The sequence below is a fragment of the Prosopis cineraria genome, unplaced genomic scaffold, assembly GCF_029017545.1.
Source record: "Prosopis cineraria cultivar Desert tree isolate PC_DT_omini unplaced genomic scaffold, ASM2901754v1 PC380, whole genome shotgun sequence".
Lineage (NCBI taxonomy): Eukaryota > Viridiplantae > Streptophyta > Magnoliopsida > Fabales > Fabaceae > Prosopis > Prosopis cineraria.
This window is the reverse complement of record NW_026555707.1, coordinates 25,565-38,180: the sequence shown is the minus strand read 5'-3', so window position 1 is coordinate 38,180 and position 12,616 is coordinate 25,565. Positions and strand designations below refer to the sequence as shown.

General features: G+C 36.1%; 1 protein-coding gene across 1 annotated transcript; it reads right to left on the bottom strand.

The window, feature by feature from the left end:
• Positions 1–1,970: 1,970 nt before the first annotated feature.
• Positions 1,971–2,735, bottom strand: LOC129296671 (uncharacterized). The gene has a single exon (XM_054935258.1). It carries the CDS (start codon positions 2,733–2,735, stop codon positions 1,971–1,973), a length of 765 nt encoding a protein of 254 aa, XP_054791233.1.
• Between the last annotated feature and the right edge of the window lie 9,881 nt (positions 2,736–12,616).

The window sequence follows — 12,616 nt, the reverse complement described above, 5'->3', positions numbered from 1 at the left end:
GAATTGATGGAGGGAGTTCTAGAACCTCACCTAAAGCCTTTTCGTGTTGTATGGGTTGACAAAACTTCTTCACCAGTCACCCAACAGTGTCACATTCCTCTTCAATTAGGTAACTATAAAGAAGAGATTCTTTCTGATGTCCTTTTAATGGATGGTGCTCATATTTTGCTTTATCAACTGTGGCTTTATGACCACAATGTCACCAATCATGGTCATGAGAATACCTATACCTTTAAACATGAAGGCAAGATGATCCTTTTACGTCTTGCTAAGCCTGACAACAATGGCAAATGCTCAAGTAAATCAAAAGGCACAAAACTAAAACTCACAACTTGCATCTTTTGACAGAAAAATAATTTATGCAGGGAAGTAGAGAAAGTATGATTGTGCTTATTTTGGCGTCCAAAATCTCACAATGAATTGCCACTATTTCAGAAATACCAGGAGAGGTGCAACATCTCTTAAAGCAATTCTAGAATATCACTTCATAGGAGCTTCCATTTGAATTACCACCAATGAGAGATATCCAACATGTAATTGATTTTATTTCGGGCTCACAACTCCCCATTCTACTGCATTACAGGATGAACTCTAGAGATAGGGAAGAGCTTAACTGATAAGTTAATGGGTGGTTGGAAAAGGCTTATATCTAGCACAGTATGAGTCATTGTGTAGTACCTGCTCTTGTGACTCCAAAGAAAGATGGCTCTTGAAGAAAGCGATCAACAAGATTACCACCAAGTATAGGTTACTCATTCCTGGACTTGATGACATGCTTGTTTGGGTGGATGGATCCAGTTAGTTCTCAAAGATTGACCTTCGGATTGGTTATTATCAGATTAGGATTAGAAGTGGCGATGAGTGGAAGACTACCTTTAAGACACAAGATGAGTTGTTTGAATGGCTTGTCACGTTGTTTGGGTTAGGAAATGCCACAAGTACATTTATGAGAGTAATGACTCACCTCCTTCGCTCACACTTAGGAAAATTCCTAGTGGTATACTTTGATAATATACTAGTTTTTAGCAGGTCTAAAGAGGAACACTTGGAACATCTTGAGTTTATTTTCTTCACCTTGCGTCAAGAACAGTTTCATGTTAACCTGCTCAAGTGCTCATTTCTTCAAGATCAAGTCATTTTCCTAGTTTTTATAGTTTTTAAAAAGGGTTTAGCAATTGACCCTGAGAAAGTCTGATCCGTTTGAGAATGGCTTGGGCCAGAATCTCTTTGTGAAGTATGAAGTTTCCATGGCCTTGCTTCTTTCTATACACTTCATTAAAAACTTTAGTGGCATTATGGCTCCTATTACTAACTGCTTAAAGCAAGACAAGTTCCAGTGGACTTCTACAGCATTTTTAGCCTTTCAGGATATTAAGAAGAAGCTTTCTGAAGCTCGAGTCTTGTCCTTACCATATTTTACAAAGTGTTTTGAAGTTGCTTGTAATACATCTAGGACAGGAATCAAAGGTGTTCTAAGCCAAGAAAGTCACCTTGTGGCTTTCTTTAGCGAAAAGCTTAATGATGCAAAACAAAAATACTCCACTTATGACAAGGAGTTTTATGCGATTGTGAGATCTCTTGAGCATTAAAAATATAATAAGACCCAAACCAATATTTCCACAGAAACAGTAACAAAGACAGTAATAACAATAAATGAAGGGAAAATGCTGAGGTTTTGATATTAATAAATTGAGAGAAACCAAATAAGAGTTATAAGTCTTCCTCTAATTCTGGCCAAAACCCTATCTCCCTTGAATGATCACAAAAGTAACAACATTACAAGCTCAAACCTCATAAGAGGGTTCACTCCTTCTGGCATTCGAGAGGCCAGTCTCTCCTCTCCATTCTCTTACAAAAGATGCCCCCTCAATACAAGCAAAAAGATAAAATATAACCACAGCATGGATGGCATGGCTTTTCCCTTAGCCCATACCTCCCAAAAGATCTTGATTATGGCAAAAGATCACATGCTACTGTTCCTTACGGCTAGAGACCGAAGGATAAACCTCTGGACTAGTCATTATTATTCTACTAGAGTCATTCTTCCCCTTTGACTTTCTTTGACATGTCTTAGTAAAATAATGAGGGGCTCTATCATTACCCTTCCCTAAAAATTTCACCTTGTCCTCAAAAGGAAATGCTGGAAATTTCTTGCGAATCAAGTCTGCACCTTCCCAGGAATTTTTAAATTCAGGTAGATCGTGCCATTTAACCAACACTTCTTGCTGTCCATTCATAAGCCGACGAACCCTTCTAATATCTTTGGGTTGCATTTGTAGTTCTAGTTCACTAGAAAGGGAAGGAGGAATGGTAGGGTTCACCACCATCGAAGGCACAAATTGTTTCAGTTGTGAAACATGAAATATCGGGTGAATGCGAGCTGTGGGTGGTAATTCCAGTTTGTAGGCTACATTCCCAACTTTCGCAAGAACCTTGAAAGGGCCATAAAAACGAGGGCTCAACTTTTCATTGACTCTCTTAGCCAACGTTTTCAGCCTGTAGGGTCTCAATTTCACATAGACAAAATCTCCAACATTGAACTGGACATCTCTTCTATGTTTATTGGCTTGCTCTTTCATTTTGCTTTGAGCCTTAGCCAAATTGTCCCGTAAGAGGGAGATGATCTGATTCCGAACCTGAATTTGCTCGTTTACATCTTCTATAGCTGAAGGTTCACCACTCAACTTCAAGAACACTGGAGGATCCTGACCATACACCACTTTAAAGGGTGTCATACCGGCTGCCCCATGATAGGAAGTGTTATACCAATACTCAGCCCAAGATAGCCATTTAGCCTATTGTGAAGGCTTCTCATTTGCAAAGCAATGCAAGTAAGTTTCCAAGCTTCTATTTAACACCTCAGTTTGCCTATCTGATTCTGGATGATAAGAAGAACTGAGACAGAGTTGCGTGCCAGCTTGCTTGAACAATTCCTGCTAAAAGTAGCTTATAAAAACCCTGTCCCGATCTGAAACAATAGTTTTAGGAAACCCATGCAACTTGACAATTTCCCTTATAAAGCTTTCAGCAACATCTTTGGCAGAAAAAGGGTGGGATAATGGAAAAAAATGGGCATATTTGGTAAGTCTGTCCACCACAACTAGTATTGTGTCATACCTCTTGGATTTAGGAAGTCCAGTAATAAAATCCATGCTAATATCCTCCCACACATTTTGTGGAATAGGCAATGGTTGCAGCAGCCTAGCCGGGGATAAAGCTTGGTATTTATTCTTTTGGCATATCTCACAACTTGCCACATATTGTTGGACATCTCTTTTCATTCCCTCCCAATACACAACATTAGACAGCTGCTTATAGGTGTGTAAGTAGCCCGAATGGCCCCCCATTGGGGAGTCATGATATTCTTTGAGGAGCAAAGGAATTCTGGTGGACTCCTTTGGTAGAACTAACCTCTCCTTGTAGTGTAGACAGCCATGTATCAAGCTGTACCCTTCTACTCCCTCTTTATCGATAATGAGTTGCTGCAGAATTTTGCTCAATTTTGGATCAGCTAGTACCTCTCTTTCCCATTCTTCCACGTCATCATACTGCCATAATGAAAATCCCATTAGTTCAAGTGACTCGTCTTACCTAGATAGAGCATCAGCAGCCCTGTTCTCCGTCCCGGGCTTATACACAATTTTAAATTTGAATCCCATCAATTTGGAGACACATTTTTGCTGGTTTTCATCAACTACTCTTTGTTCCAGCAGGTATTTCAGAGCCTTTTGATCAGTGCGGATGATAAATTTGTGCCCCAAAAGATAATGACGCCACTTCTTGACTGCCATTACAATAGCCATAAGCTCCCTTTCGTAAATAGAGCATTGTTGAGCCCTATTTGAAAGCTTTTGACTATAATAAGCCACTGGTTTGCCTTGTTGCATCAAAACAGCCCCTACTCCCATTCCCGATGCATCAGTTTCTAACTCAAAAGGAAGGGAGAAATCAGGCATGGCAAGCACAAGTAGTGTAGTCATGGTTGTTTTGAGTTGATCAAAAGCTTTTTCAGCTTCTTGGGACCACTTAAAAGAATCCTTATTGAGTAGATCAGTAAGAGGACTAGCAATTTCCCATAATTCTTGACAAATCGACGATAGTATCCAGTCAGCCCTAGGAATCCCCTTAAAGATTTTACATTCTTAGGTTTAGGCCACTTCACCATGCTTTCTATCTTGCCTGGATCGGCTTGCACCCCTTCTTTTGATATTAGATGGCCTAAATATTCAATCTTTGGTTGCACAAAACTGCATTTCTTTACATTAATAACAAGCTGGTTTTCCTTCAAGATAGAGAAAACAGTCTCCAAATGCTTCAAATGTGAGGTTAGACCATTGCTATATATGAGAATGTCATCAAAAAATACCAACACGAACTTGCATAAGTACTCTCTAAATACCTCATTCATCAATGATTGAAAAGTGGAAGGCATTTAATGTGTTTTCTTTGAAAACAAATATTTCTATGTGGGACTAAACATGCATGCACACACACTGTATAAAACTGTTTGCATTCTTTCTCTTTTTTCCTTGCTCTTTTTGTTAAAATTTAAAGCTTTATTTTTTTTTTTGAAATCATAAACACATCTTTTTATCTGTTGCACTTCCTTTTATCTATCTCTATTTTTTTGCCTATACATGATTTTATTACCTAGCTTAAATATGTCTCGAAAAAGTGCTTAATGCTTTATATTTTATCTTAATATCTTTCTCAATTTTTTAAAAAATTTCTTCTCTTATTTCATTTTAGAAATTTTATTTTTGATGTGGGACTTGATTTTACCACCAAGTACAAGCACCATATACAACTCATTGCATGCTTTCTTTCTTTCTTTTTCGTTGTTCTTTTCGTTGATTTTTTTTTTAAGTTTTAAAGCATTTTTTTAATATAAGCCTGTCTTTTCAATCTTTGCACTTCCTATCATTTATTTGTTTTTTTCCTGTACTTGATTTTGTTTATTTTGCTTAAATATGTCTTCACAAAGTGCTAATGATTTAAAATGTATTTTCAATGTGGGACTTGAAGAAACTATCATGCTTGCACAGCATATAGAATTCATTACATTATTTTTTCCCCCCCTTGTGCTTTATGGTTCCCCCCCCCCCTTACATTTTAATGCCTTTTGCAATATAAACAAATCTATTTAATGTTTGCACCTCCTTCTTATCATCTAATTTTTTTGCTTAAACTTTTTTAATTTAGCTTAAAATATGTCTTCAAAAAGTCTTTAATGCTTTATATTTTTCTTGATATGTTGTTTTTTTCAAATAAAAGTCATCATCCATGCATAATGTTAGTCATGTACTCATAAAAAATGCATCACATTATCCAACATTTATAGTTTTTTCTTAAAAAAATATATTTTGCTCTTATTTCTTATTAATAATAACCTATATTACAGTTTGATTTCTTATTAGATTATTTTCTCTTAGAATGTGTCTTCAAAACCCATAGTTCAACTTGTAGATTAAGAACCTTTGAATAATGACCTATATTATTTCATTTGTTTCTTGTGATATATATACAAGAGAAGAGAGGGTGGGAGTAATAAAGGCTACAGGACAACCTAATTATATAAATTTAAAATTATAAAATTTCTTAAAACTATAAGGTCTTGATTAAAAAAAAATAAACTTTAGGGACTTAATTCAAAATTGAGTGAAACTATAAGAACATGCAGTTATATTTTCCCTCGAAATTATTAAACCTAGCTTGTTACAAAGATATTTTACTCGATCTCCATTTAAGAGCTTTTGTAATTGAATTAGCTAGTTGTTCTCCTGTGCTTTGTGTGCGTGTCCCATAGAGGTAGTAAAGTTTTCTATAATCTTATCTTAATGTACTTTGTGTACTCATGAAACATTGGATTAGATGTTTTCAGAGTCACTATCTCAATTTCGCAATCAATCTTATGCTCAGGTTTGTCAAATAATGTACTCTTATCATCATCATGACTAGGATAGCTATATGGTGTGACTGCTTGGATTTGGGATTATAGGAGAATGCCCTTCCTCCTCAGAACTTCAATTGCTAGAAAATAATTCAATGGTTCCAAATCTTTAGTTTGAAAGTGAGTGTGAAGGTAATCGAAACTTTTGCATGACATCGGTAAATCTTCCTGACCAAGCTCGAGGACTTTGTTTCAAGCTATATAAATATGTTTTTAAATGATATGACTTCTCACGCTTAGGTGGTTGCTCCTTGTAGCCTTCTTCAAGGAGATCACAGTGCAAGAAAGCATTGTTAATATCCAATAAGTAACCATGGAAATGAAAAGTGGAACCGAGGAGAGTTTTGCCAATGGTGAGAAGGTCTTTGAGTAGTCATTACCATATGTTTGAATATAGCCTTTAGCAACAAGATGAACCTTGAGGCGATCTAATGTTCTATCAAGCTTCGTTTTGTGAGTAAGGATCTATTTGCATCCAATGACCTCCCCCATAGGCAAATCTACTAAGGACCAACTACTATTTTGTTCAAGAGCTATCATTTCCTCCTCCAATGCAAAACGCCAACTTGAGTGAGATAAGCGAATAGCCTTAGGAATAGCAATAGTAGCAGTAAGAAATGAACTACAAGCAAGAGACAAAAGGTAATAGGAAACAAAAGAGGAAATGTGACAAGTACAAGTACATTAACCTTTGTAGGGTGCAATTGGGGGGTCAAGATTAGGATTAGATGCATGAGCATGATCATTGTCAAACCCTCTTTGGCTCATGATCAAGGTCACTCTGAATTTCTCAATGTAGGATTTGACAATAAAGCTTATATTGAAGGGTTTGCAGTTGAACTGGCAACATTAATTTCCTTAGGACGTTTTGTGTAAACATGAATAATAGGTAGGTGAGTAGTTGTCTGAGTAATAGGATATATCTGGAAGTCATCTTTCTCCTCCAAAGGAGAAGGATTAGAGGATGGAGAAAAGAAAGAAATGGAAGACAAGAGTAGCGAAGAAAAATATGCTCTGAACAAAACAAATGCAACAATAGATATTTTTGTGCTAATGCTAGGTCATTGCCCGTAAGTAACACGTTGCATGGCTCAAGTGCAGTGATAAGAGAGTTAGAGCCTCTGCATTAGTGCTTAGATGTAGTATTAAATGAGCAAGGGCTACCGCATTATTCTAGACGAGCACAGCTAAAGATATTAGCCCATGTGAACAAGATCAAATTTAGTAGTTGGAATGTTGGGACCTTGACTGGTAAATCTATGGAGGTGGTAGGAATTATGATGCATAGAAAGATTAAAATCTTGTGCCTGCAAGAAACTAAATGGGTGGGTGAACAAGTTAAGGATATTCAAGGTTTCAAACTTTGATAAATTAGGAAAGTAAGCACACATAATGGGGTGAGTATCATTGTTGATAAGGAGTGGACGAAAAATGTGGTGGATGTTAATAAAATTTTGTCCTTAAAAATGATAGTTGGATATCAGGCTATTAAATATTATTAGCACTTATACACCTCAAGTTAGGATAGAAGCCAATTTTATGGAGTTATTTTGGGAAGAGTTGGAGGTGGTTGATTCAAAGCATACCATATAATGGAAGGATCTTTATTGGAAGAGATTTTAATGGTCATGTTGGGAGTAAGGCAGGTCATTATGCAAGGGTGCATGGTGGTTTGGGTTTTGGGGAGCTAAACAATGAATGACAATCTACTCTTGATTTCTCTTTGGCGTATGAGTTCAAGATTGTCATTACTTGTTTCAAGAAAAGGGATGAGTATCTCATCAATTATAAAAGTGGAGCCTTAAAGTCATAGATTGATTTCTTTTTGGTAAGAAACACGGATAGAAGACTGTGTAAAAATTATAAGGTGATTCTTGTGGATGCTGTAATGACACAACACAAGGTCCTTGATGTGTATAGTATAAGTAAAAGCCAAAAGCATCGACAAGTGATAACTCCAAGGATTAGGTGGTGGCAATTAAAAGGTGAAAAGTGAGAAATTTTCAAGAAAAATCTCTTGGCTGAAGGAATTTGAGAGTCTCGAGGAAGTGTCAACATCTTATGAGAGGATATTGTTGAGAAGGTAAGGAAGGTTGTAAAAGAAATTTTGAGATAATCAAAAGGTTTCGGTCTAAGAGATGAGTCCTGGTGGTGGAATGATAGTGTACAGAGAAAAATCATGCATAATGAGGAGTGTTTTAAAGCTATCCATTTGTACAATAATGATAAAAATTAAGGAAGATATCGTATGGCTAAAAAAGAAATTAAGAAAGGTGGTGAGTGAGGCTTGTTCTAAAGATTTAAAGAGTTCTATAATAGTTTTGGGACAAAGGATGAAGAACAAATAATTTATAAGATTGCTAAGAGTAAGGAAAAAAATACAATAACGATAAAAATTAAGGAAGATATCGTATGGCTAAAAAAGAAATTAAGAAAGGTGGTGAGTGAGGCTTGTTCTAAAGCATTTGAAGAGTTCTATAATAGTCTTAGGATAAAGGATGAAGAACGAAAAATTTATAAGATTGCTAAGAGTAAGGAAAGAATCAAGAAATTTGAAACGAGTAAGGTATATAAAAGATAAAAAGGGAAATATTTTGGTTACAGATGATATTAAAGACAAATGTGAGACCTACTTTTCTAAACTTTTCAATAATGGTGGGGCTTAGCTAATTAACTTAGAGGATTTAGTTACCTCTGAAGGAGAACAAAATCTGTCATTTTATAGAAGGATATGCAATTGGGAAGTAAAAAAAGCTCTTAAGAAAATGGAAAGTGGTAAAGCCAATAGATCAGATTGTATCACCATTGAAGTATGAAAATGTTTGGGTAAAGAAGGGGTGTGATGGTTGACTAAATTATTTAATGAGATTTTACATTCTAAGAAAATATTTGATGGTTGGAGGAGAAGCACTTTAGTTCCTATTTACAAAGGTAAAGGGGACATTTAGAATTATGCTAACCACAGAAGGATTAAACTTATAAGTCATACAACGAAATCATGGGAAAGAGTGATTGAGCACAGGTTGATATTGGAAATTGGTATTTCTGAGAATTAGTTTGGCTTCATGCCTGGGAGGTCTACTACAGTAGTGATTTATCTACTAATGGGATTAATGGAAAAGTATTGATACAAAGGTAAAGATATACATATGATTTTTTGTGATTTTGAAAAAAGCTTATGATCGTGTACTAAGGGAAGTACTTTTGAAAGCATTAGAAAAGAAGGGTGTTCTAGTTGCCTATGTTGGAGCTCTCTAAGACATGTATGAAGGGACAACAACTAGTATAAGAACGTCTGGCAGCAAAACGAAAGACTTTCCTATAAAGATTGAACTGCATTAAGGATCATCTTTGAGTCTTTATTTGTTTAACTTAGTCTTATATGCTTTGACTGATCATATTCAAGAAGCATTCCCTAAATGTCATCATCTGAAGCTTTGTTGGGGGTAAAATTTCGTGTTTTAGGATCCTAAAGGTACACTGGTATGGTTGACGATCCCCTTATTTAACTAACTTATTTGATTATTTAAGGGAGGTATTCTATTCATAACTAGGTTTGAAATCTTTATTGTTTGGTACTTAGGTTTCTTTTAGTACTGTAATTTTTGTTTTCAATTGTGTTTAGTTTGGCATTCTAACTAAAAAAAAAAGATTTCAATGATCATTATGTTATTGATTTGTGACTTTTGATAGCAGTATTCATATAACCTATGAACCCTAACACACAATTCGGCCCTATACTTGGGTTAAAGAAATTACCCTAGGTTAGCCAAACTTTCTAACAATTTTCCTGTGAGGTTTTTGAACCTAAGAGTATTGTGAGGACTTCACTCAAATTGTTACCTACTTAGCATACGATCTCTTTGAATTCTTGAAGGATTAGTATTGTTAAAAAAATGACTTTACCTCTTTAGATTACTAAATCCACCTTAAACTTGCACTTTACTATACCACTTTTGTCATTGTATAACCATATGTGATTTATACAATAATCAAGCTTTCTTAGGCCAAGAAATTACTTCCCTAAGATCTGCTATTGCCAATAACTCCCAAATCATCAAAATCATCATGCGGAATCTAAAAGGGCATATGTAGACTAGCAACTTGATGAAATTAAAGGCTTCATGAACAATAGATTCAAAGAGATAATAGGTGCAATTGAGTTAACATACAGACAAAATGTAGGGAAAATGGTTGAAGGGATGCTCGAAAGACCTATCTTTAAAGGAGAGTCAAATCTTAAAAATGAGCAATTCCCAGTCCATAATCAACCTAGAGGTAATTCCCTTAGAATTGATCATTCCTCTAAAGCTATGGGTGAAAGATAGTAGACCATCTCCTCATGAGTTTACCAATCATTAGTTTGATGACATGGACGATATTTGGGATGGACAAGGGCCAAAAGAACATTATAGACCACATTATCCAGTTCATGGGAATGATAGAGAAAGCCTTACAAGAACACATACCGATAACAACGCCGATACAATTAAAGTTGAGGCCCTTAAATTTGATAGACGATTGAATCCTAGTGTGTTCTTAGATTGGCTAGCTAGCATGGAAAGTTATTTTGAATGGTATGACATGAGTGGTACTTAACGAGTTCAGTTTATAAAGCCAAAACTCGTGGGATCTGCTAGAAAGTATTGACAAAATGTCTAAAGGAACATTGAGTGATAAGGCTATCAACCAATTGAGATATAGGATGAAATGAAGGCCAAGTTGAAAGAAAACTGCGCCGACATAAGAGTCAACTATATGGCAAATGCCTCAATCTAAGGCAAGTTTCCACAGCTTTTGAGTATATATCTCGATTTGATGATCTTATGATTAGGTATGACTTGGATGAAGAAGAATGGTGCACCATTACTAAATTTGTTAATGGACTCAAGCTATATATAGAAAAGGAGCTCAAGTTAAACTTTCCAGAGTCCCTTGAAGAAGCTTATCATAAGACCTTAGAAGTAGAGTCTCTGTCATAGTACTTGTCTGTCAAGCTTATTGACATGTAGAATAATCAATTTAGACAGGCATGAGCTTCCAGTTTGTCTTTTGCACCTAGTCAAGCAACTAGGTTTAAGGATAATACCTCTTAGCCTAATGACGCTATAGTTCCTGCTTCTCACCTTAGCACTTCTCTTGTTGAGTGTTTCGCTGTCACTCAAAGGGTCACATTGTGTCAAAGTGCCCACAGCATACTCTAGTTATTGAATCACATTATGAGGATAAGGAGGACAATGCAAATGTTGACGCATTTTATGAACATGAATGTGAGACACGTTGAGTTGGAATTGTGTGATGCATTTTATCTATTCCTCTGCCTAGTGATTTATGGAAGAATTGATGGAGGGAGTTCTAGAACCTCACCTAAAGCCTTTTCGTGTTGTATGGGTTGACAAAACTTCTTCACCAGTCACCCAACAGTGTCACATTCCTCTTCAATTAGGTAACTATAAAGAAGAGATTCTTTCTGATGTCCTTTTAATGGATGGTGCTCATATTTTGCTTTATCAACTGTGGCTTTATGACCACAATGTCACCAATCATGGTCATGAGAATACCTATACCTTTAAACATGAAGGCAAGATGATCCTTTTACGTCTTGCTAAGCCTGACAACAATGGCAAATGCTCAAGTAAATCAAAAGGCACAAAACTAAAACTCACAACTTGCATCTTTTGACAGAAAAATAATTTATGCAGGGAAGTAGAGAAAGTATGATTGTGCTTATTTTGGCGTCCAAAATCTCACAATGAATTGCCACTATTTCAGAAATACCAGGAGAGGTGCAACATCTCTTAAAGCAATTCTAGAATATCACTTCATAGGAGCTTCCATTTGAATTACCACCAATGAGAGATATCCAACATGTAATTGATTTTATTTCGGGCTCACAACTCCCCATTCTACTGCATTACAGGATGAACTCTAGAGATAGGGAAGAGCTTAACTGATAAGTTAATGGGTGGTTGGAAAAGGCTTATATCTAGCACAGTATGAGTCATTGTGTAGTACCTGCTCTTGTGACTCCAAAGAAAGATGGCTCTTGAAGAAAGCGATCAACAAGATTACCACCAAGTATAGGTTACTCATTCCTGGACTTGATGACATGCTTGTTTGGGTGGATGGATCCAGTTAGTTCTCAAAGATTGACCTTCGGATTGGTTATTATCAGATTAGGATTAGAAGTGGCGATGAGTGGAAGACTACCTTTAAGACACAAGATGAGTTGTTTGAATGGCTTGTCACGTTGTTTGGGTTAGGAAATGCCACAAGTACATTTATGAGAGTAATGACTCACCTCCTTCGCTCACACTTAGGAAAATTCCTAGTGGTATACTTTGATAATATACTAGTTTTTAGCAGGTCTAAAGAGGAACACTTGGAACATCTTGAGTTTATTTTCTTCACCTTGCGTCAAGAACAGTTTCATGTTAACCTGCTCAAGTGCTCATTTCTTCAAGATCAAGTCATTTTCCTAGTTTTTATAGTTTTTAAAAAGGGTTTAGCAATTGACCCTGAGAAAGTCTGATCCGTTTGAGAATGGCTTGGGCCAGAATCTCTTTGTGAAGTATGAAGTTTCCATGGCCTTGCTTCTTTCTATACACTTCATTAAAAACTTTAGTGGCATTATGGCTCCTATTACTAACTGCTTAAAGCAAGACA

Bases quoted from the DNA above. Each gene is read 5' to 3' on its own strand.
- LOC129296671 (XM_054935258.1), bottom strand. From the start codon at position 2,735: ATGACACCCTTTAAAGTGGTGTATGGTCAGGATCCTCCAGTGTTCTTG.